Below are 24,903 nucleotides of genomic sequence, written 5' to 3' on the forward strand. Positions count from 1 at the left end.
GTCAGTAATGTGAACAGTTTGTTAAAATCAGGAAGGATTTTTTTTCTGAAAAAGACAGAAAAGCTGCACATTATTTGTCTCCAGTTTAATAGTTATTTAAACTTTCCTTTACGTTCTGAAGAGGTAGACCTTTAAATCATGGACGTGTAGTTTTCACAACATATTGTGATTTGTTGTCTTTTTTTGTCAGGCACCTAAAGAAATTCAAAAAAATTGCCTGAATGTGCACATGCTTTTTTTTTTTTTTTTGAGTACATGTTTCTAGTCATAATTGATTTGACAGTTTTTGATTTGGTTTAGCAGAGGTGGTTTTATTTCATGTCCATTGATGCTTCCTGCTAAGAATACTTGTGCAACATAGTAGATTTTGCTAACAGGTCAGCCTGGGAGCATAAAAAAGAAAACAACAAAAAAAGGTTACAGGTCATCGGACTCCACAGTCGACCTTTAGACATTCGCTCTAATTACTCAATAATGTAAGTGGAGCCACAAAGTTGTCTGTCTGCTTGGTGTGTTGACAGAGAGTCATAAAAGCAGACCTTTTTTTCCACTTATGATTCAAGTCATTTTCAGATTATTGCTATCTGCTACTATCTTGTAACAGTTGACATGTTGTTATGATTCTGTTCAATGGGGTAATTTATTTATTCTGTGACATTAACAAACCCATGTAAGTATTTAATTGAGGAAACATTTCCTTATATGCGTAACCCGGGGGCTAGAGTGACTGTTAAATATTTGACATAAAATGAACATCGCTGAGTCGATATCTCCTGTTTCATTAAACATGGCTTTGAGTATTGTTGCCAAGTCTGTTTGATACTCCCCTTCCCTTTGTGTTGTCCCCTTTTCTTCTCCCCCTTTTCCTATTTTGACTGGTTAAGTAATGGCTGCCTCTCCTCCCTCCTCTAAACTCTTGTTTTCTAAGCAGGTGTCCTGCAGTAGTATTAGTACGGGATACAGTCACAGCAAAAAGACTAGCTTTTTTCAGTTGACATATAGCATAGCAGGGAGGGCTTGCTCCATACGACTGCAGCCGCTGTTGTCCAAGAATTAGTCAGGGTCACAATCACAGCCCTTTTGAATAATCCTGAATTGTCTTGAAGTGTTCCTGTGTGGTTGAGGGCTGGAGGAGGGTATCGAGCAGGAAACTTTGTTTGGAGTCTGGGAACAGCCAAAGCTGGGCGCTCACTACATTTGTTTTCGTATATCCCCCCCCAAAAAAAAAAAGTTGGAGTCCCTCCAACGTCAACCTTTCGCTATTGGATTGATCCAGAAAGTCAAAAATTTCAATGTGGATTCTTCTGCTTTTATAAGAGATGTGTGTTTAACTCTGCATCATATGTTTTCAGAGCCTTGTAGTCTGTGTCCAGCATAAAGGGAGGTCGTGATAAATGAAGCTGTCCTTAATGTTAAGCGTGATTCCTATTGATGCTGTGGGCTCTCATTTGAACCAATGGTGATGTTATTGACTAGTGCTGAATGGACCCTTTACAGTAACCTTCACCTCTGAGGCACTTGTTTAAATGAGAGGAAATGCTTTGCTTGCTGTTTGATGGTGTTGATGTCGGCAGCGCCTCATGAGGAGGAGATAAAAGAGGGTTCATTCAGGTGTGGTGCCTTTTTTTTTTTTTTTTCCTTTTTTTTCCTCTTCCAAGCTGTAACAGTAACAGAGGTGCCTCCTGGGTTCCCACTCCAAACACACTTTTGTTCTTTTAGGTTTGTTCTTTTTCTCTCGTTACTTCTTTCCGTTTCTCTCTCCAAACAGACCCATGTCTTTGTCTTCTGCCTGTGTTTTGTTTTTGGTTGGTCTCTTCTTCCAAGACTCTGCCAAAGCTTCATATGCCCCTCCCCCCCTTCTCCCCTTCGTTCCTTACTCACGTGTGAATTATTTCAATGAAATATTTTTGAGTTCTCTTTTATTTCCACATGACTGTTGAATCTATTAAGTTGCTGTTTGTATATTATTCTTATTCTCTTATGATTTCTTAAGTTTCATCTTTATTATATTTTAGGACCCAGGGATCATCCTGATATTGTTGATTCATTTATGCAACTCCAAGCTCAGGTGTGTTTTTGGTTTCTTATTTCATTCACTTTGGGTTTCTCTCTCTTTCTCTTTTTCTAGTTCCGACCTGTTTCTCTGTCCTCTCTCTATATAAATATACCCTTTTCTGTTCTTTGTTACATAGGCAAGGCAGTGGAATGTGACACACGAGGGGAATGTTTGAAAACGGGACATTTGTCTCTCCTCAAACGCTTTTGATTCTAACAGTCTCCTCACCACAAAAATATAGCGCTGTACTCATGTAGAATTTTTATTTTTACCTGTAGAAACGGCCCTTATCCGTGCGGTGTGCTCAGTACAGTAAGGAAAAACAACCAAAATTCATATTTTGTAAGTTTAGGTTATATTCAGGTAATCTGCTAATAAAACATTAGCAACTTTTTTATGGCCTCTAGCAGATATGCAGGATGTTCTCTTTTCACTGCCAAGTTACCATCATCACATAACCAGTCTTGTTGCAGTAAGATAACAGGGCATTTTTAAAATGACCTGGGTTATTTGGGAAGGATTTTATACCCTGTGATGTCTTAAATTCTCATGACACATGCCATGTAAACCCTTAACCAGTTACTACTTTATAACAAAAGACCAAGAGGACTTGTTTGAAGTCATTTTGCAATAAAATCCACCACCTGACACACTTAAATCGTATTACGTCTTTAACCATTTTTCCCTAAAGTCAACACCAGGGTAGATTTCCTCATCTGGAAAAACTAAATCCACAAACTCAGAACCTTAGAGGAAATATTTTAGTTGACGAAGCGCTCGTGGGAAGGATGATGCAACAGTATGAGTATCAGCATTGTGGTCTCAGGTGACTGATTAGTCTCTGAGCTGAGTCCTCCTCTGAAGTCATTCCAGCCCAGAGCCAATCAAAGCCCAAATGAATTAATATTCAACTAATATTAATCAGTTCAGACAAATTGGCTGATGGCTCTCCCGTTTTATATTTTTGTCTTTCGTCTTCATTCTTCTTCCTTTGTTTTCTATCTTTGGATAGATCTGACCTTCATCTCTCCCTTTCCCTCTCTCCCTCTCTCCTCTCCTCCATCCTGAATGAGTTCATTATTATGAGATGAGTTGTCTTTCTCTTTATCTGCACATGTTAATTACTTACACACTTCTGTTGCATATTCAATCCAGTCAACCAAAAACAAGGAATATAATGTTTGGAATACAATTGAGTTCAAGAAACGAGCCCAAAACCACCATTGCTTTTAGTTTGACTTAAGTTTTCAAATGATTTCAAAGTTTGATTTTTTGCAATTTGTTTGTTACACCTGCCGACTTCTGCATTGGAGGATCTCTGTATGAGTTTGCATATAGTTCTTCCTAAACAGACGGAGAGAGAGTATTGCAGCCTGGTAGGCAGATCTGGCTCCTTGCCCGTGTTGCTGTCAGATCTGACTACCAGGCTTAGCGGGTATTGTTGATACCAGAAATTTGAAGGATCTTATGCAGTGGAATGTGGTGAAGCAGTACCGATTGGGTCGGGCCGACAAAAACATACTCTGTTTAATTCCTTTATCTGCCTTTTAGGCCCTCAAACGGAAGCCCGATTTGTTCTTGTCTGAGAGCCTCGACGTGAAAGCAGTGTTCCACTGCGGTAAGTTTGCACATGATTTACACAACCATACACACTGTTGTGTGTTTTGCTACAGTTTCTGTGAATGTGTGCTTGTCAGTACAAAGTACAAATTGTAAATGTTTGACACAAGCCTTCAGTAGTTTCTGTCTCCCACTTCTAGGAGTTCTGTCACTCAAATTTCCTGAGGCTCCGACTGTCAAGTCAACGTGCTTGTTCTTTGTAAGCGCACGCAAACACACAAACACACACACACACACACACACACACACACACACACACACACACACACAGCTTAAACCATACAAGTGTGTTCAGAAGTGAGTCATTTGTCTTTAAATTTGATGATTCTCTCTGTGTTCCTGTCTTAGACTGAACTATTACCCCACTGCTCAGACGTGCCTCCATTAGCCAGAGTGGTGCAGGAGGACGGCAAGCTGTTGGTACAGGCCGTTCTGGAGGTGAGAAGCACCACATTCACACCACAGAAATGTTTCATCATTTCAGTGATCCTGCAGTTTGCTGTGTTATTACATTCCAAACTCTTCTTCCTCATTTACTGCAATTAAGTCCCTGATGTAATATACCTCCTCCGCTCTCTCCAGGGCATTGGGGGTGGGGCGTCTCGGAGTCTGATGGACCAGTTTGCAGATGTGCTGTTTTGTCTGAACAAGCACTGCTTCTCTCTTCTCGCCGTGTGGTTGAAAGAGGCGCTGCAGCCTCCAGGATTCCCATCATCACGGATCACAGCTGAGCAGAAAGACAACTTTTCACACCAGATACTCAGGTAACACCACTGGACACACACATCCATAATATCATCCTTTTATTTGGTCTCACTGAGATTTTAACATATGAAACAAATACAGAAACACACAGTAAAATCGAGGGAGTGTGAGACTCACATCATACGCGATAACACTTTAAGAACAAGCAACATCACATTGACTGAGAGGACTGTTCTTCTCGAGCCTTTAAAATGGGCTTAAACTTCTGCATCACCACCAATTCTGACAGTTTCAGGTCCTTCTGTAGATTATTCCAGAAAAAAGAGGTGGCATACTTCAAATTTCAAGTTCAAATTCAAATTTTATTTGTCACAGACACAACCATGCACATTATGACATGAGGTGAAATGCTTATTGCTGTGCCATGCCCGACCATTAAATTACCATTACTTGAGGCATTGTCACATCTGTTGTTCATTTACTCTGGTCTGAATCTGTTGATGAGTTTGTAAACTTATAACGTGTTCACTGTGATAATTCATCACTACAAACCACGTGAGACTGTTCAGTATGATCACTGGCTAGATGTGTCTGGAGTGTGAGCAACAACAGTAAATACGGACGCTGTGTTCTGGACTGTTGGAGATTTAAGTTAAATTCACAGTTAGTTGCTAGCCCGTACAGACCACAGCACGTATATTGGACCAGAATACACGGCATACGTGCCTACAGGACGTTTTTTGCTCAAACTGGAAATTTACTCCTGGTAGTTTGTTCAGATCGAGGTCAAATCACATTCACACCATAAACGAACCACACAAAACTACCTCCTCCAAAGTGTCTCGGTGCGGTTGTTTTTGTCTGCACCTAAGCGCGATTACTGTGTCACAGCTGCACAAGGGAACTGCACCAAGGCGGAAAACAAACCAGAGTTCTGCTCTACGTTTGGAGTCAAATGTTTGTAAAATATGAGACTGTACTGATTATGCTTTAAACACATGTTTGCACACAAAGAAGGAAGCAGCCCAAGGAGTAATTTACATACACTTTACAATTGTTTCTTTTCTGCCTTCTTTTCTCCTCTTTTGTTAAACAGAGAGCGAGTGAACAAGAGGAGGGTGAAGGATATAGTAAAGGAGTTTACGCTACTGTGCAGAGGCCTCCATGGTACAGAGTACGCCGCTGAGTACTGAAACTCTACCCTTGAACTTTCACCTAACCATGACCTCTGTCTTCAGTGCAAAACAGCTGGATGCCACAACAACACAGTTCTCTTCAACCCCTTCAGCGAAGATATCATGAAATGATTGTAATGTAACCGAACCCGCTGCAGAACAAGACATGAAACCATTCCAGTGCAGATGCGCCATTGGATTAATGGACAAACATTAAATCCATGGCTCTAGAGAGGCCATGATTTATTTTTTTCTTTTTTTGTTATAATCTTGATTGTTTCTCTCGCCCTCCTGCCTCTCTTCTCTTACTTAAAGGTCTTTTGTTAAGTCAAGCTTTGAGGAGAAGTGCTGCCACACATCTCCTTTTCTCTCTGTCTTGTTCTGCCTTTCTAGATCTTCCTGTGGTTCCTAGATTGTTTCCTGGTGATTAGCATCCATATGAAATGGTAGTGGTATCGTACGTAGCTACTTAACATTATTTTCAAAATGAATCAAATTAATTATATAAATGTATATGTATGCACATATATTAAGACAGTGGTTTTCAGTCCTGCTGCTGCTATGAAGAAAGGAGAAAAGGACCAATGTTAGGGGGAGGGGCGGGGGGTTCTGCAGGAAGACTGACGTTGATATAATATTTAGTCCTACTCATGCCCCTTGTGGTCTCTGCATTTGCCAAATTATCATGAATCTTTCTTTTTTGTGTTTTGTTTTTAAATAAATGCCTTTTATGGGATTTATATGGAGACAGAAAGCTGAAGACCACATTAACTTGGTCAGTCTTGCCCTGCCCAGTGTGTACAGGGCTGTACCTCATGTACATACGATTCCACCCAGTCATATTGCAGTCTCCTCAGGTTTGTAGATAGTGGGTAATGCAGTGGTCCCTTAGGTAAAGCAGGGCTGCCTACAGTAACAAAATGAAAGGAAAATAAATTGTAGTTGCTGGAAGAGAACGCGGCCCAAGATGTAAATGAAGAAGGGAACAGACTGCTGGGAGGGAATAATAATCCTGACGGTGGACTGCTTAGTCACTGTAATTGTGCAAAAATATTAATCAACTTGTGCATATTAACAGTTATTGCTGAACACTTATGTGTATTTGAGTGTATGCGTGTGTTCATACCTGTATGTATGAGAGGTTGTGCATGAGTGTGTGCGCGTGTGTCTGCACAGATTATATCTTTTTCCACTTGTTTAGTGCACTTATATCAGACCTACAATTCACATGCATAATTTCTGCCGGTTTTTTAAAGAAAGAGCCCAGTCATCCATTCGTATCTTCATATCACTCTTATTCAGCTTACTCTCTTCATTAAAACTGACCATGCACGTCCAAATATTTCACCTCTGCTGCTCACCAGCAACCACACCCATCTATTAAACCTCCTTTTCATGTGGAAAATCATTACTGAGATTCATCCGTCTGTTATTGACACCAACTACTGCTCTTAATGAACTGCTTGCAAACAAGCTACCCAGAATCCTTGTACCCACCTGGGTCACTGCCTTGGAGAGGACCGAGAAGGATTAGAGAGTTCAGTAACAAATTGCAAGACCGCTGAGAAAGTTTTTTGAAACCGACATTCTGTGCTCATCTAATATGCCTGAGACATTATTGGTGAAGTGATGCGAGGGCTGTAAAATACACTGTCTAGTGAATCAGCAGGACCAGCTGACACCTAATGACACTCAGCATTTGAAATGTACTTTGTGGTCTCTGATAAAACTTTATCTCAGTCTAATCCTTCTGTCTTATCCGCGGTGCCTGCAGACATGTAGCATGTATGTGTTTTTGTGGGGAGGGGGTGGGTGGGGGCGAGGTAGGGTAGAGATGCGATTTGTGGCGTGAGATCCGAGGCGTGAATCAGCTTTGGAGTGAGCTGTTCTGCTTCAGAGTCTGATATGAACTGTGACGTTGAACGCCGATCCTCTGTCGGTGTTGCGCTCTTACTCTGAGGCGAGGAAATGAACAATGTTTGTCACAGTTTAAAGAACGACTTGTAGGTGGAGGAGGAGGGGAGGGAGGTATGAAATGTACTTGGTTTTTTTTGTACCTTGGCTTTAATTTATTAAATATATCTAAGACTGCAACTCTTGACTTTTTATGTGTGTGTGGGAGTATTTTTGTTCTCTTCCTTCAACACTTGCATCAAAATGTCTGCAACCTCCTGCATATATTTTCCAGTTTTCAAAACGTTTTACACAACTAAGAAAATGTCTTTAATTGTTTTGTTTTTTTATAGTTTGAGAGAGTGAGCCTATTATGCGAATTTACAACTCCATATTTCTGTTTTTGGACTGCACCAGAGCAGCACTGTATTACTCACAGTTCAAAATAGTAGTTATTTACCTTATTCTGCTCCTGGGTGCAAACCCAGTGTATCCTATCCTCTCTCTTTAATGTCACCTTTAGTTAAAGCCAACTCTTTTCTGATTGGCTGTACCTGGTACATCAAGTTTAAACAGCAGTTGGGTGCAATTTCTTTATACTCACAACATGAATTGTGTCCCTGAGATGACTATATCACCAACACCCACAGCAGCTTTTTGCTTACAGGGTTTATTTGCACATATATTTGAATGGTAGCGTTAGAATAACCATAAAGAACATGAAAACATGGATCCACCCTGCCTTGTATCAGGCTTGTGATTGTGTTGTAATAATATGGGCAATACTTTCTTGGCACACTTTGGGCCCCTTAGTACCAAATGAGCATTATTTAAAGGCCACAGCCGACCTGAGTATTGTACCAATCTTCTGATGGCTGCTTCCAGCAGGCTTGTTCGTGGTGTCACAAAATTTAAATGAACATGAGAGTGAGTCCTCTGTACTCAGATGGCCTCCACAGTCACCAGATCTCAGTCCAATAGAGCATCTCTTGGATGTGGACCAAATCTGCAGCAGCTGTGTGATGTTTACTATTTTAGCGTGGACTGAGATCTCTGAGGAATTTTTTCAGCACCTTGTTGAATTTTTGCCACAAAGATGCAGGAAAGATGTGCAGGGAGAGTTTATGTGAGAAGAAATAAAGAAAACAGTAATTGGCTCCCTTGAGCTGTATACAGTTCGACAGGATGTTAGAAATACTAAGATTAATAGTCAAAGTAAACCCCCAAAGTTTTCCAGCATGAAGATCTAAATGACATGCTTCCCCCCCAGTTCTATTAATTTCAGCTTGTTCTGAATAATTTTAAATAAAAGGATTGTTTTCAGGTGTTTTAGACATTTTAAAAAGAAAAGAAAAAAATAATTAACAAGTTGCTTCCCTGTTGGCAGTTTTCACATTAAAAGTTCGATGCCTCCCAAAATTCACTGACATTGCCGAAACTTTTGCCATGAGAACTGTGTTTTTATTATATCATATTATATCAAGTATGTTTGCTGATAATGGTAAACAGACTGCCATCAACAGGATTTACAAATAGGATTTATATAAAATAAAGAAATAACCTGTTTTGAAAGCATTATCCTCCTTTTGTCCTTTTTTGGCCACTTAAAATATCTTTATAGGACTGTTGTGCAATTTCTGCTCCTCTTTGGCCAGAACTCGATTGAAAAAGACATTTTTAATGCCAATGAGACTTTTACCCTGAATAAATAAAGGATAAATAGAAATCACTTTGCCAAAACAAAAAACAAAACACAAAAAGCAGATTCCAGCTTCTACCTTGTGACAGGAAAGTTCACTGTTGCTCAAAATGAGCTGATATCATTCAGTATGGATGAAATATGAGATAAAATTGGCAGATTATAAGCCAACAAGTAATTTACCACAGTTTGAATACTGGCGATCGTCTTTGAGCAAATACTGGAAATCACTTTTTGCTACAACACCCATTCCCACTTGCGCATGCGTCTTGCAGTTTGAGTGGATCACACGTGGGTGCAGAGGTCCAGCCATCCTTCCATCCATTCAGTCAGTCAGTCAATCAGTGTGCAGACCGCAGCTAACCCAGCCGCTTTCAGTCCGTCCTGCAGGAGCAGAAGTTACTCCGGGACTCCAGCAGAGACCAGGTTTGATCCCAGACAGCGTAACTGCTGCTGCACGTAAGTTAGCTAACGTGCTTTCTGCTAACTCTGCTGCCTTTTAGCCGCTTAGCTTCCACACAGGAAACATGGAAAACTCCCCCAGCTCTGTTTAGGCTCGAGTCACTTATTAAGAAGTTGTATCCCTTATAATGTGTCGTTGTTGTGTTACAGTCAGTGTTGACACAGAGGTGTGTGTGTGTGTGTGTGTGTGTGTGTGTGTGTGTGTGTGTGTGTGTGTGTGTGTGTTGAAGGGGGTTGCAGTTTGTAGCGTGTTAAACACTAACAGAAAACTCCTGACCGTGCAGTGTGTGACCTGCAATATGCATACAATCAGTGGGCTATTTGTCGGGATAGTTTGTGTGTGTGATTTTACATTGGACATAGTTCTGCATTTATTATTGTAATGTAGGTTTTATTAAGTCTAAATAGAAAGTTCACCTGAGCCACAGCAAATATATATAAAAAAGTGAATAAATACTTTTGAAACCATGAAATCGCGAGTGTTAATGACAAACATCTCTTATCTCTTGAAAATCTGATGACATGAATTATTTTTTAATTAGAATATTTTTAATGAGTGATAGGGTACTGCTCATTTTTCTTTAGGGGAGTCCAGAATGTCTTATGTGGAGGAAAAAAACTTATTCTCTGCACATGTGTCAGTACATGTAGATTATAGGTCACAGAAAACCTTCACATGTTGGTTTTCTAACCTAGCAAAAGTGTTTTACATGTTTATAATTCAAACAACTTGAGTCTGGATCTAGAAATTTTCCAGATGTTTTACCAAAAATTTATTAACTTTTTTTGTAATTAAAAATTGGAATAGTTATTGACTTGAATACAACTTTCAAACTTTGTTGTGGTCCCTGGGTTGTATGTTCAACATGCTGATATCGTTGGCTTTCTGTGACGATTTGCTACATTTTTCTCCTTTTGACTCAAACGTACAGTGGACCGAAAACTTTTAGAAACTACAAATAAATTGAGATTATGCAGTATTAATAGTTTTTATTTGTTTTGAACTTAATGTACAGTAAATGAAAATTAGATTTCAGTGTGTTTTCTGCTAATGTAAATTCTTCGAATTTCAAATTAAAATAAAGTGATCTGTACCAACGTTCTTTCTTTTAGCTCCTGTTCCACCTTTCCAGCAAATTTTATGAAATTCACCTCTGTAGTTTGTGTAATCTTGCTGAAAATCAAACAAAGACTCATGTTCACCTTACTTTAAGAAAAAGCCTAAGCCAGAGTGAGAATTTGTCTTGTAACATCCTCTCTGTTCTGTGTGCTTTTGAGGTCCTTGGCACAAAACGTGCGGATTCAGCCTCCCTCCTCTTTCTTTTATCACTTCATTAAATCGCTGACTCCATGATGATGAAATCAGGGCAACATAGCATGTTGCAGGACTCCACTTCTTTTTCCTGTTTGGGTTCAGATGAAGTGTAGCCCAATCCTGCTACAGCTAATGGCTTGTAATCAAAACATTTAAAGCTCTTAAAGCTTTTTAAAAGTGCCATATCTAAACATAGATTACACTGATATACTGAGAGATGGCTTTCACGTCTTGCAGAGGTGTTGGAGTTGTAGGCTTTTTGCAGTATTACGAGTGGCCTGCTATCTCATTATTGGTTTGTCTTGACCTGAATCGATGTGGAAACAAGGGTTGGCCTCAGTGAGAAGATTTGAGAGGGCATACTTAATATTGGTCATCAATTTTATACTTTGGACTCTGATGTAATGACTCGTTACTTCAGAAAATGCAGTTAGTAATAGGCTAAATCAATTCTATTGAGAAACGATCCCTAAAATTCACCTTCTTTGACCCTCTACAATTGATTTGACTAATGCACTACCCTCCGCCTTTAAACTGGATTTGTGTATCTCTTCATCAGTCATGGCTGTCGTGAGGTTCTACAGTAATGAAGCTCTGAATAGTCGGGCCTTACAGAGGGCAGCCAAGCTCTACCCACATCTGTTAGTCACGACTGAGCTGTGCTACAATGTGGAACTGACAGGTGAGTGTGTAACAGGCTTTGAAGATGCTAATTATTATGGATGTGGATAGAATGAGCATTAAAGTCACTGAATTCACCTTAAAGGCTTTTTACTAGTCTCCCACTTAAAATGTCACATTTATATCTGTTTATAATGTTTTGTCCTGCTGTGATTTTTCTCCTGCAGGCTGTGAGAGTCTCAGCACTGAGCAGAAGGGGGTTCTACTCTGGTTGTTTCGTCATCCTCTGCACGCAGAGCCGCTGTCTGAGAAACCAAACCTCACAGAGGGCAGTGGGGAGAAACTGGTGGAGATCGGGCCCAGGTACTGCTGCCTGGTTTTTAGAGATAATTCATTTGCATCTCACAGTCTTTTTGCTCAGCACAAAACAGACAGATGCCATCTGCAGTTGATTGACCAGGCAATCACTGCTCTTATTTTGAAAGTTCAGTCACTGCCAAGCAGCTAGTCCTGGCCTTTCCCTGTGAATCCTTAGTAATCAGCTGCTTTACCAGCGAGGATCTGACATCCAGCTCCACTGTTTTTGGATTGCAGCTGGGACTGCTAGTCCTTGTTCTTCTTTGAGATCCACAGCACCTCTCTAACTACAATAGTTCAGATATTGCAGTTCCAGGCAGCAGGTTGCGATTACGAGCTGCAAGAAGATGGAACTGAAAGAAACATACAAATCTGTATCTCTGCATTTTCAAATGTTTGTGTTCCAGGTTCTGTATGTTTGTTTTCTTGGCAGTTGGCGATATATTGTGCATTTCTATTTGTACTCTATTCTTTGATTATGTATTCCCCCACTTTTTTTTCTCTTTTTTTTCTCCTGCCTTAGACATTGTCGTACTGTATGAATAAGATTCCAGTTAGTGAAATGAGAACTTATGGTTATGAAATACAGAAACAAAGAAGTCAAACTGGTAAACTGCAAACAAGCCAGGCCGTGAGGGTTCTGGCCAAGACGTTTTTGACTTCCTGTCGCATACATTAAAATAAATACTGTCTGTACTGAACAATGTTAGGCAGGTGTTCACTGTGACCAAGGGTAAGTAATATGGAAATCTTTAAAAGTGCTGCACAGACTGTAGGCGAGCCTGACTTAAAAGTAAATAGGGAAACATATGGTACAGTTTTAATTAAAATAATTCTTTAAATCGTTCATATGAGAGAAAGTCTACATTATAAAAAAGTCTTTTATGTTATATTTTCAGGTTGAACTTCTCCACTGCCTGGTCCACTAACGCTGTGTCCATCTGCCAGAGTGCCGGTCTCACTAACGTCACCCGAGTCGAGCTGTCGCGCAGGTTTCTCATCAAGGTGTTAACACACACACACAGAGAAAAATCTACATATATATATTTTTCTTTTTCTTTCGCGACTTTATTTTCTGGATCTAATGTGAACCGTCTGTCTCCGCTTCAGCCCAAGACCGAGCAGAGTGTGAGTGAAATCAGTGGAGATATGAAGAAGCTGATTGAGTGTCTGTATGACAGCATGACGGAGTGCATCTATCAACACCCCATCACCTCCTTCACTGTGGAAACAGAACCTCAGGCGGTGTTCGACGTGGACATCCTGGGGAAGGGTCGCGCAGCCTTGGAGAGCGCTAATGATGAGCTGGGTGAGAATTTATTCATTTTTTAATTTTTTTACACTTTAATAGAGTTTCCTTACTGGGGCTCTCTTAATTAATGTAGCATTATTGAGCCTCATCCTGTTTTAATCTCTGCTTTTACTTTCCTCAATCAGTCTTTTATTGCATTTAATGAACTGTGACCTGCCTCTCTTCTCTTTGTCTGCTCTTCCTTTATTCTGCTTCTCAGTCTTACAGTGGTCTGTGAGTACACTGCTAATAATGTCACATGATGCATGACATTATTACTTAGCTGGTTGAAGTCACAGGACGGCAGTGATGCTGCTGATTATCTTGCACGTGCATGTGTGTGTCTAATGTAAAACCCTAAAGAGATAAAGGCTCGCTCGATTGAAGGACTGAATAAACTGATCTGAGTGATATTTGAAGCCGAGATTTTTGTTTTGTTTTGTTTGTTTCTGGTTGACTAAAAGTTTTTAGTCCTTGTACCTGACCATTTTCTTTGTTAGTTAGTTAGTTTGTTAAGGTTTGTATTACACAGAAAACAAGGGACTGAACCAGTGCTTAGTCCAGTTACGACTTATTAGTTTATTTTTTATCTTTAAGCGCTTTGTTACAAGCAGTATGTCATAAAATCCCAAAGATAACAGTTTTACAGGCATAAAATGGTATTTTTGTACCCATGAGGTGATTCTTAAAGAGCTATTAACTAAAAATTTGGCGTATTTCAGCATAGTGTGTAATTTGTCCTTAAACAATTTGAGTAAACTGGAGAACAAATGACTTATTGGCAGACCAAAAAAAAAAAAGGTGAATTGTATCTGAAATGTGTAAAAGCAGAAAACGCTGTCAGTCATGGACTGGCCTTCCCGGAGCCCTGACCTCAGCATCACTGAACACTGTGAGATCATCTTGTCATCAACTAAAGGCAGAAAACACTCAAAGGTCTTTGATTTTCATTGCCTAAGCTGTGTTGAAGAACAAAGGTGTTCATACCAAATACTGAGTTTTAAAACTGTACAGACTCTATTTTTGCCTTATATACTATATTTACATTAACATACAAATAAATTAGAAGTGGCTTGAGACATTACTGTATAAGATAATAAAAACAGTTAAGTTTTTTTCCTAGAAAAAGTTGGATGCAGCGGTTAATCACACATTAAAATCATTTTTGTTTCCCTGGTGACACTGGTTTTATTTAAGGATCATTGCTAAGTTAAGGTGTGTCATTTCTAAGGTGCAATTGTTGCAAATCGTTCTTGGTTTTATCTTTTCTTACTTTAATTATTGCTATTTACCGCTCTTAACTAACCATCTTTAACATCTGTTGCAGTCTGTCCAAAATGCAGCTGCACATATTTTACCTGTTTCTAGGAAGAGATGACTTGCATCTTTATTCACTCTCTGTTAGTTTTACAGTCAATTTTAAAATTCCTAGTTTAGCTTTGAATGCTAAAGCACTCCAGTATGTCTCACTCGGTCTCTCTCCTTCGGGTTTATGAGCCGGTTGTAACATGATCTTCTATTCGCCAACCTGGAGCTGCAGTCACACTGTGGTGAAAGCTGTAGGCTGACAGAAACGGACAGTTGCTATTGTTTGACCAGACGACCCTGTTTTCTCTTCCAACTCCTTAATTTTTCCTTTAAATAATATTTAAAGTTCATGGAAATCTCCTGCAAAAACAAGCTCAATAATTATGTGATAATTTCTGACTTACTAAAATGATTAAGATTGCAGTTACGGCCCACAGTAAAAATAATTTCTGCAGCCATACGAAAAAGTCAGTTCTGTCATCTGTGCGTAACGGCGATTTTCTGTGTAATGACCCAGAACTGTAAAGCATTTCATGTGTCTGCACGCTGAGTGATTATTTCTTCCTAATAATGTGAACAGGTTTCAGACTGACACCAGCCACAGTGACAGAACGTGGCGTGCGTTCTTATGTTCATGCTCTGCTTATTCGCTCAGCTTCATTAACATTCACAAGCAGCTCAAAGAAATGAGAATCATTTCAGTGCACATACTTTGTAGGCGCTCCCATGCTCGGCTGGTGAATTGAGGAGATAATTAAAAAGAGGTATATGTGGAATTTGTTCTGACTACAGCTGCTTTGAATCCTTATGAAATCAATTTTACACTCAGTATTTTGGTGTTTAATAGACGGGACACAAGTTTGTTATGCAGTGTGGATCCTTGGAATACTAATTGTAATGTATTCATGCTAAGTACTGCTTAAGTTTAAGTGCAGTGGAAGTGATCAAATTTATGTATACACGAGCCAAAACCATCTCAGAGTTGTCGGCTTTGTTGTGTTTTGAAGCATGTTTGAATGCATGTCGATGAATGTGAGTCGAATGTGAATGTGTTGAGTTGTTGAATGTGTGTCGATTGATTTTTTTATTTCGCCCGAGGGTTAAATGATATTTTTCCAAGTTTATTTATAGAGCACAATTCAGGGGAAGAAATGCTGACCGAAGTGCTGTGCACCTTTTTAGAAGAGCACATTTTGAATCAATAGTAAATGGATGGAAACTACTCATTGCTCTTTAAATGATCGGGTGATGCCATGTGGTTGTTTTTTCAGTATTGAGAAACTTTATGTATGCACTTTTGTGGTTGGTGCAGGCTTGGCCTTTGACTCCTGGGATCTGGACTACTACACATTGATGTTCCAGAGGATTGAAAGGAACCCCACCAGTGTGGAATGTTTTGACCTGGCCCAGTCCAATAGGTGGGGTTGTCTGCAGTGAACAGATTGGCAGGACTGCTCTGTGTGTTGTGTGTTTTTGGTGTTTATATGCTGCAAGGCTTTCTTTGTCCTTCCCAGTGAGCACAGTCGTCACTGGTTCTTCCGGGGGCGGATGGTGATCGACGGGAAGGAGCAGAAGGAGACTCTTTTCAGCCTCATAATGGACACGCAGCGGCACAGCAACCAGAACAACGTCATCAAGTTCTGCGACAACAGCAGGTAGTAGTGGCAACAGCAGGGGCGAGCACACTTGTGAGTGTGTCTGTCTATTTTGGCTCACTGTAAATTTTGTGTGTGTGTTCAGTGGCATCAAAGGCATGGAGCTTGAGTTCATTTACCCAAAAGACCCATCCCAAGCGAGCCCGTATGAGACTCGGCGATCACTAAGACATGTCATCTTCACAGCAGAGACGCACAACTTCCCGACTGGTTAGGGCGCAAAAAGTTTTGGACTTATTTAAAATGCAAGTTTCTGTTTTTACCTGAGATTAATCCTGAGCTGCATGGACATTTTAGGTGTATCACCGTTCAGCGGAGCAACCACAGGGACTGGTGGTCGTATCAGAGATGTCCAGAGTGCCGGACGAGGAGGCCACGTCATTGCTGGCACTGCGGGATACTGCTTCGGGAACCTGCACATACCAGGTCCAAGACTCTATACATCTAATTTTAAAGGGCATGCTTTAAAACAGCCGTCCCCAACCTTTTTTTGCGACACGAATCGGTTTAATCTCAGACAATATTTTCACGGAGCGGCCTTTAAGGTATCGCGGATAAATACAACACAATGAAATGATACGACCAAGACAAAAACTGTGGTATTTTGTAAATATAATAATAAACGTGAATTCACTGTCTAACTTTTTTAGCAGCGTCTTCCTGAAATGCAGCAACAACATTGAGAGTAACGTCCTCCTCTCTCCCCCTTAATGCTCTCTGGTTGCTATGGTAACACGTAAACATTTCTTTCGAAATAAGACACACAACTACAACACGGGAAAAGACCCAGGGAACCAGAGTTAACGATAAAAACCCTGAAAGCCATAAATTTCACACCCGAGCCTCGACTCTTGCGGCCCGGTACCGAACGACTCACGAACCGGTCCATGGCCCGGGGATTGGGGACCGCTGCTTTAAAACCTACAGGACAACAAATTAAAATCCACATATTCGAGTTATTATAATATATCACAAGTCTTCACTACAAAGTAAAAGCTTTAAATACCTAAATATAGTTTTTATCCATGAGTCATTTTGACACCATGTGAGGATGTTAAAATGGTTTTGGTTAGAATTTGATGTTGATCAGTGAATTGCCAGTTCAGGAAAGTAAAAAGGTGGTTTCATTAAAGTATAAAAATTCTCTCTTTAAAGGTAAAATTGAAGAATTTTACCAGATTCATTTAGATAAACCTAGATGTCATCTGGATAACAGTGAAAAAGAATCTGAAAGTCTTGAATGATTTGCCACATGCACGGCATCTATACAGAAAATGGATAATGGTCCAGTAATGAAACCCTGAGGCACACCATGCAAAACATAAAAAAGATGCGTTTTTGTTAGTAAGGTAAAACCTGGTTGGACTGTGCTGCACAGAAACTGACCTTGAGCCAACATGCCTTTTCCTCTGTAGGATATGATCTCCCATGGGAATGTAAAGGAGAGGGATGGGAGTATCCCTCCACCTTTGCCCCTCCCCTGCAGGTGGCCATTGAAGCCAGCGATGGAGCGTCGGACTACGGCAACAAGTTTGGAGAACCTGTCCTCTCGGGTAGGAAGACCTGCAAGTACACACTAAACACATACGTTTAAACAAGGATACAAATCCAATATTATCACTGTTTTTGCAGAAAATTCATTTTGTCTCTTTTCCTTAGACTGCTTCCCAAAAACATTGCATCTTTAAATCTGTAACCTGTTTTCTAACGTAAATGTACACATTTATGAATGACTATTGAATTATTTCGGCACTGCTTTAACATCTAACCCTCCTTTAGGCTTTGCTCGTTCCTTCGGCATGCGGCTGGCTAATGGGGAGCGACGGGAGTGGATTAAGCCGATCATGTTCAGTGGTGGTCTCGGTTCTATCGAAGATATACACGTGAAGAAAGAAGCGCCAGAGCCTGGTGATGCTTTAACACACTGTGTGAAATGACATTAATCAATTCGGAGACTATATTTACACGCATTGATCAGTGACTCACAGAGACTCTCTGCCGCTCTGCTGTCCATCAGGAATGGAGGTGGTGAAGATCGGAGGGCCGGTGTACAGGATCGGTGTAGGAGGAGGAGCAGCCTCTTCTGTTCAAGTATGGACACTACAATTAATCAATGACCTCATGTGACGTGAATGTTTTTCAGTATTTAAGTACATGTAAACTTGTAGGTCCAGGGGGACAACTCCAGCGACAGGGATCTGGGTGCTGTCCAGAGGGGAGATGCTGAGATGGAGCAAAAGATGAACCGTGCTCTCAGGGCATGCCTGGAAAGAAGCGGTGGAAATCCAATCTGCAGTATACATGATCAGGGGGCAGGAGGAAATGGTGAGGAAAATGTGGCTTCTTTAAGAGGTTATATAAAGCTTAGAAATGAGAGAAAAACCAAGGTATTGAACCTATACTCTCATTTTTTTTTAGGTAATGTGCTCAAGGAGCTCAGTGAGCCAGCAGGAGCTGTGATATACTGCAGTAGATTCAAGGTAATCACCACATGAGCACAGCTTTCTGTTTGTGTTTTAAAACACATTTCTTGTATTTTCTTTTGAATCCAACAGGATAAATGTCTGGATTTTTTTTATGCTTTGTGTTGTAGAAAGGTGACCCCACACTGAGTGTGCTGGAGCTGTGGGGGGCCGAGTATCAGGAGAGCAATGCCCTCCTGCTGCAGCCATCAGACCGGTCCTTCCTGGAGAGGGTGTGTCAAAGGGAGAAGTGTCCTGTTGACTTTGTGGGAAACATCACAGGAGACGGCAAGGCACGTTTTAGACTGGCTCGAGTCAATACATGCACATCTATCATACCGGTCATTTCACCTTGTTGGCTAGGTCATAATGCCACAAGTGTCTCACTGAGTAAGATCCATGCTCAGTGAATTACTGATTTCTCACTCAGATTGTGCTGGTCCATGATGAGGGAGGAAGTGGAGATGTGGCAGACAGCGGGCGTTGTCCTGTGGACCTGCAGCTGGAGTGGGTTCTGGGAAAGATGCCGCAGAAGGAGTTTAAGGTGGAGTCACTGGCCCTGAATCATCAAACACTGAGTCTTCCTGCTGGGCTGACTGTCAAAGATGCTCTGCACAGAGTTTTACGTTTGCCTGCTGTGGCGTCCAAACGCTACCTGACCAACAAGGTGTGTGTGTATATACCCGTCTTACAGTCTCTTGTTTTTAGAAATAACTTGTGCAGACACTGTGATTCTCTCTGTTGTCTCTCTCTCCCTCCATCAGGTGGACCGGTCTGTGACTGGGTTGGTTGCCCAGCAACAGTGTGTCGGCCCTCTTCACACCCCATTGGCCGATGTGGCTGTTGTTGCTCTATCACCTTTCAGCCTAGGGGGAGCAGCAACAGCCATTGGGGAGCAGCCAATTAAAGGGCTGGTGTGTCCTGCAGCAGGGGCTCGCATGGCTGTGGGTGAGGCTCTGACCAATCTGGTGTTTGCAAGGGTAACAGAACTAAAGGTGAGTAAATGTGCAGAAACAAACAAGCTTAATTAATATATCGCAGATATGCAAAAATGTAAAAAGGTATATTTTTAATCCCAACATGATGTAATTATTATTATTATTATTATTATTATTATTATTATTATCATTATTATAATCTTGTCAGGATGTGAAGTGCAGTGGTAACTGGATGTGGGCTGCTAAGCTACCTGGAGAGGGGGCATGCCTGTGGGAAGCCTGCAAAGCCATGTGTGCAGTCATGGGTCAGCTGGGAGTGGCCATCGATGGAGGCAAGGACTCTCTGAGCATGGCTGCTAGAGTTGGAAAAGAGACGGTCAAAGCTCCAGGTACTGTGTGTGTGTGTGTGTGTGTGTGTGTGTGAACTGTCTAAACTTAGCTTTCACTCTGCTTCTTTTTCAGGTGCTCTTGTTATTTCAGCATATGCTGTTTCCCCTGACATCACTGCTACTGTGACGCCTGATCTCGAGGATCCAGATGGCAAAGGTATAACGCACACACCAAGACTCAAATCTGTCAGTGTTTTAATGGCATAAAAAATAAGTTAATTTTCCTTATTTAGAGCTTTTAATTTCTATTTTCATGCTTCTCTCACTCACGCTACGCACATCGTACTCTCAGTAACAGACGGCCTGCCTCTGACTTTTTGTCCTCTGTCTGCAGGCGTGTTGTTGTGGGTTCCTCTCAGTCCAGGCCATCATCGTCTGGGAGGCTCTGCCCTGGCTCAGTGCTACAGCCAGCTGGGAGACTGCTCTCCTGACCTGGACCAGCCAGAACTATTGACAGCCTGTTTCAACACCACTCAGAAACTCATACACGGTCAGTTTGCACAGGGAAAACATCTCCTTGCCACAGAGAGGGAAAAGGTTGGCGTCGACTTATACTGCGAGCAAAGTTTTCTCCAGTGTTTTTTTTTTTTTTTTTTTTCCCTTTCAGTTTTGTTTAAATATTCCATTAAATTCTTACTGCACAGCCACAGCTCTGCACTGTGACGAGAGAGCCACCTAGTGGCTTGAAAAGCTCCTAAAAAAAATAAGAACAGCAACAACATGGAATCTATTTTGTGTCCTTTCAGATCGCCTGCTGAGTGCAGGTCATGACATCAGTGACGGAGGCCTTCTTACCTGCTTGCTAGAGATGGCGTTTGCAGGAAACCGTGGGATTGATGTTGAATTGACTTCACAAGGAGCTGGAGGTTAGAGACTGAATGTGTTATTTCCCTTTCCTTACCAGTTAATTACACATACATAATGCAAATTAACTGTGAGTTTCAAATCTTTTGCCACATGTAGTCATGGAGCTGTTGTTCAGCGAGGAGCTGGGTTTGGTTCTGGAGGTTTCACAGTCAGATTTAGAAACTGTGTGCCAAAGATACAGCGATGCAGGCGTCCAGTGCCTTCATATCGGCAGAACATATGGCTTTGGACCAGAAGCCATGGTGAGACGTTAAACCTGGCATGGACTTGGGTCTTGTGTCTTTGTAAGGGATGACCGCTGTCTTTCATCTCACTTGTCTTCCAGGTCAGGGTCCGTGTAGATGGAAAGGAGGTGCTGAGGGAGCTGCTGCCTGACCTCAGAGCAATATGGGAGGACACGAGTTTCCAGCTGGAGCGTCTCCAAGCCAATGAGCTGTGTATTAAACAGGAGGAGGAGGGGCTATCAAAGAGGACACAGCCATACTTTAAACTGACCTTTAACCCCTCTGAAATGCCCACCATCAGCCAACCTGGTATCAGTGACTTGTTGTACTCCAGAACTGGAATTAATGGTTGTTTTTATTATGAAGTCAAACAGTCTTTGGTTATTTAATTGTCTATAAACTATAATTTAGCATAACAGTTGGGTGTATCCCCACTGGGGAAGTCCTCCAAGAACAGCAAACCTTTGAAGCATTTTATTCAGTTCGCTAGTGGTTCAAACTGCTAGTAGCAACACTGAAATGATGCAACAGCTAGCCGCTAACTGGTAATGCATTGTCATCTATTGCTGTGGTTCTTTATAAGTCTGTTTCAGCTTTTATATTTTCACTTTACATCATTTCCCAGTGTGCTGATTTGTGCAGGTTTTGTCAGATATAATCATTTATTAATACGCTGTGAATTTGTCTTTTTAAACTGTTCTGCTCTTTTAGCACGTGTTGCTGTGGTCAGAGAGGAGGGCAGTAATGGAGATCGAGAGATGTCTGTCTCCTTGTACACGGCGGGCTTTGAGGTCATTAACAACAGCCTTATGAACCAGATATCTGCTCATCTAAATCTAAACTGTGTTGCATGTGTTCATTATTGAACTTTGAAGTAAATGTGTGTGTAGGTTTGGGATGTCACCATGCAAGACCTGTGCACTGGCTCACTAACGCTGGACCCTTTCAAAGCAGTTGTCTTTGTTGGTGGTTTCAGCTATGCAGACGTTCTGGGATCAGCTAAAGGTAATCGCACTTGCACGCACTCAGACATAAACCACTGTGAGGTACATATTCTTTTTTTCCTGTGTAACAGTATTACTTTTTCATAAAGGTTGGGCAGCTACTGTTGCCTACAACCCCAAGGCCAAGGCTGAATTTGATCGTTTCCGACAACGTGAGGATACAGTGAGTCTGGGCGTATGTAATGGCTGTCAGCTGCTCGCCTTGCTGGGCTGGGTGGGAGAGAGCGAGGAAGGAGTGGGTAAGAGGACAATGCAAAGAAAGCCATGGAAATGTTTCTTGAAAATGTGATGACTGAAATAAAGCAACACAATACCTTAGTAGTGAATTAAAACAGAATTGGTTAGAATAATTTTTAATCCTGATGTTTTTTGTCTTGCCTTTTTTATTCTCACCAGAATCTGAAGTGGTGCTGAGTCACAATAAGTCTGGCAGGTTTGAGTCGCGTTTTGTCAGCGTTGGGATCCAGGACTCTCCATCCATCTGGCTGAGAGGCATGGAGGGCTCAGCGCTGGGAGTCTGGGTTGCACATGGAGAAGGTAAAGTCAGATCAGCACGAGAGGTCTACTGCTAAGCAGGATTTGTAGTCAGGTTTAACCAAGCGAGCTTAGTATCATGACAGTGGGTCACAACTTACTGAACTAAATCACAGTGGTAACTTACGCTTAACTTAAACTCACCAGCTGTAAAAACAGTACCCACAAACCAGTTCTGTTCTATTGAAAAATGGTGTCTTAGAACAGCGATCCCCAACCCCCGGGCCGGTACCGGTCTTTGAGTCGTTTGGTACCAGGTTGTGAGAGTTGAGACTTGGGTGTGAAGTTTATGGTTTTCAGGGTTTTTATTCTGAAAACCATAAATAATAAACCATAAATCCTTTATCATTATTTGTTATTGTTTTTATCATTAACTTGGTTTCCCTGGGTCTTTTCCTGTGTGTTATGAATAAATTTTCTTTTTCTTGGTACCGGTACTGGTTTTATTTTGTTGTATTTATCCGCGACACTTTAAAGGCAAGTCTGTGAAAATATTGTTGGACATAAACCGGTCTGTGGCACAAAAAAGGTTGGGGACCGCTGTCTTAGAAGACACTAGAGCAGGGGTAGGGGAACTCTAGGCCTCAAGGGCCAGTGTCCTGCAGGTTTTAGCAGGTGTCCTTGATCCAACACAGCTGATTTATATGGCTAAATTACATCCTCAACATGTCTTGAAGTTCTCCAGAGGCCTGGTAATGAACTAATCATTTGATTCATGCGTATTGACCCAGGGTGATATCTAAAACCTGCAGGACACTGGCCCTTGAGGCCTGGAGTTCCCCACCCCTGCACTAGAGGATCCTGTGGAGTTCAAATATTCAGAGATGATGATAGATCATTTAATTAATTTTACTATAATACATGAAAACTCAGGATGTTTGGACATGAATTCTTTATATGTGATCAGGAGTTGATCAAGCAAACATGAGCAAACTTGGCCCACAGGGTAAATCCTAGGGCTAGGATGTTATCAGATCAGATACCATGACTTTGCCTACCAAACATCAACGGGCTAAAATGACCCATATGTAGCATTTATTCTTACAACAGCTTGTAACTATGTTATGACTGTTCAATTTTCAACAGGCATAAAATAGTATTTTGCATCAACAAGGCAAACTTGGCATATCTTCTCATGATGCACTGTCTTTAAAAACTTTGCGGAAACTGGATAAGTACAAAAGACGATGTGGCAGGCTTAAAAGCTATCTGCAGGAAATGAACAGTAGCTGACATTCATGTCCTTAAGAAATGGGGGAGAAAGAAAAGCAAAAACCTGGCATAAGACCTGAGAAATGACATGTTTCCCTTCAGCTGATCTATCTGCTGTTCACTAAACCCTCATCAGAAATAGTCTCGGTGGAAGGTTGGCTGACAAGAAGTCATTTTTGAGGAAGGGAAATTGAAGTGGGGGGATAAAGCTGAGGTATATCAGATTACACACGAACTGGACCGAAAATCTGTGACATCATCTGTAAAACACGTTGGCGGCTCTGTCGTGGTTCGGCCCTGCTTTTCAGCCATGGTGTTGGGATCTTGTCAAAATGTAAGGAATTATGAATATAGAAAAGTATGTAGTAAAGGTGGTCATAGCCAAAATTTTCTAGCTTTATATATTTCCATTAAAATTTTGCACACGTCAATAAATCACTGAGCTATTTATCATTTTTCTAGCAAAATGTACAGAAATGATGAGCCCCCCCTCTTTAAACTTACATAACATCAAAGATTAATTTGGTTGCCTAACAAGTCACAGGTCAGTATGCTCTGTAATCAGCACCTGTGTTTAGTATTGATTTTTCCCCTAACCTTTTTCTCTCCCGTAGGTCTTGTGCAATTCCGTAGCTCTCGGGCTCAGGACCTGATTATTTCTGGTGGACTAGCCCCCCTCCGTTACCTTGACGACCAGGGTCATCCCACTGAAGAATACCCTCTCAACCCTAACGGCTCACCGCAGGGTATCGCAGGACTCTGCTCCAGGGACGGCAGACACCTGGCCATGATGCCCCACCCGGAGCGCTGCACCCTGAGCTGGCAGTGGCCCTGGGCCCCGAGGGACTTCAGACCTTCTCTCACACCTTCGCCCTGGCTGCGTATGTTCAAGAACGCAGCTTCTTGGTGCAGCAACCAAGAGTGATATTCCTCCATTAACACGTTTCTAGTGCTGTCAAAGTAGGGCGTCACCTGAAACTGTCATGTCTGTTTACATTTTGTTACCCACCTTTTTACTTACTGGGGTACGCTGGTGTTTATGCATTATTTCTGCCTGTTATACTTTATTGACCTATGGATTAAACATGAATTCCATAGGTTTAATCTGCATATTGT

At 41.4% G+C, this 24,903-nt stretch overlaps 2 protein-coding genes across 3 annotated transcripts in view; both read left to right on the forward strand.

Moving 5' to 3' along the window:
- The window catches only part of LOC100704490 (importin-13), a 29,758-nt gene extending 22,233 nt beyond the window's left edge, over positions 1–7,525 (forward strand). The window contains exons 18-23 of one of the 2 annotated variants that reach the window (XM_003439722.5): positions 2,016–2,068; positions 3,608–3,674; positions 3,817–3,875; positions 4,025–4,114; positions 4,259–4,440; positions 5,478–7,525. In XM_003439722.5, coding sequence (XP_003439770.1) covers positions 2,016–2,068; positions 3,608–3,674; positions 3,817–3,875; positions 4,025–4,114; positions 4,259–4,440; positions 5,478–5,574 — 548 coding nt within the window. In that variant the 3' untranslated portion in view covers positions 5,575–7,525. Of the gene's footprint in view, positions 1–2,015; positions 2,069–3,607; positions 3,675–3,816; positions 3,876–4,024; positions 4,115–4,258; positions 4,441–5,477 lie in introns of those variants that run through there. The other variant, XR_002058342.2, reaches the window with a different exon arrangement.
- A 1,742-nt stretch (positions 7,526–9,267) lies between these two features.
- On the forward strand, positions 9,268–24,891 carry pfas (phosphoribosylformylglycinamidine synthase). The gene is made up of 28 exons (XM_013266430.3): positions 9,268–9,607; positions 11,485–11,607; positions 11,774–11,909; positions 12,803–12,908; positions 13,014–13,212; positions 15,815–15,920; positions 16,017–16,157; positions 16,243–16,367; positions 16,455–16,583; positions 17,573–17,710; positions 17,937–18,065; positions 18,175–18,248; positions 18,326–18,482; positions 18,576–18,637; positions 18,751–18,912; positions 19,050–19,286; positions 19,384–19,614; positions 19,766–19,946; positions 20,020–20,103; positions 20,281–20,436; positions 20,693–20,812; positions 20,910–21,055; positions 21,139–21,346; positions 21,749–21,828; positions 21,928–22,042; positions 22,131–22,280; positions 22,438–22,578; positions 24,402–24,891. Exons 1-28 carry the CDS (start codon positions 9,283–9,285, stop codon positions 24,710–24,712), a joined length of 4,272 nt encoding a protein of 1,423 aa, XP_013121884.2. The 5' UTR covers positions 9,268–9,282; the 3' UTR covers positions 24,713–24,891.
- The last annotated feature ends 12 nt before the right edge of the window (positions 24,892–24,903 follow it).

This window comes from Oreochromis niloticus, linkage group LG23 (genome assembly GCF_001858045.2).
Source record: "Oreochromis niloticus isolate F11D_XX linkage group LG23, O_niloticus_UMD_NMBU, whole genome shotgun sequence".
Lineage (NCBI taxonomy): Eukaryota > Metazoa > Chordata > Actinopteri > Cichliformes > Cichlidae > Oreochromis > Oreochromis niloticus.

Excerpts from the sequence above, each read along its gene's own strand:
- pfas (XM_013266430.3), top strand. The coding sequence starts at position 9,283 with ATGAAATATGAGATAAAATTGGCAGATTATAAGCCAACAAGTAATTTA. Across the intron at positions 21,347-21,748 it reads GCCCACCATCAGCCAACCTG|CACGTGTTGCTGTGGTCAGA; the intron begins GTATCAGTGACT and ends CTGCTCTTTTAG. Across the intron at positions 21,829-21,927 it reads TGTACACGGCGGGCTTTGAG|GTTTGGGATGTCACCATGCA; the intron begins GTCATTAACAAC and ends ATGTGTGTGTAG.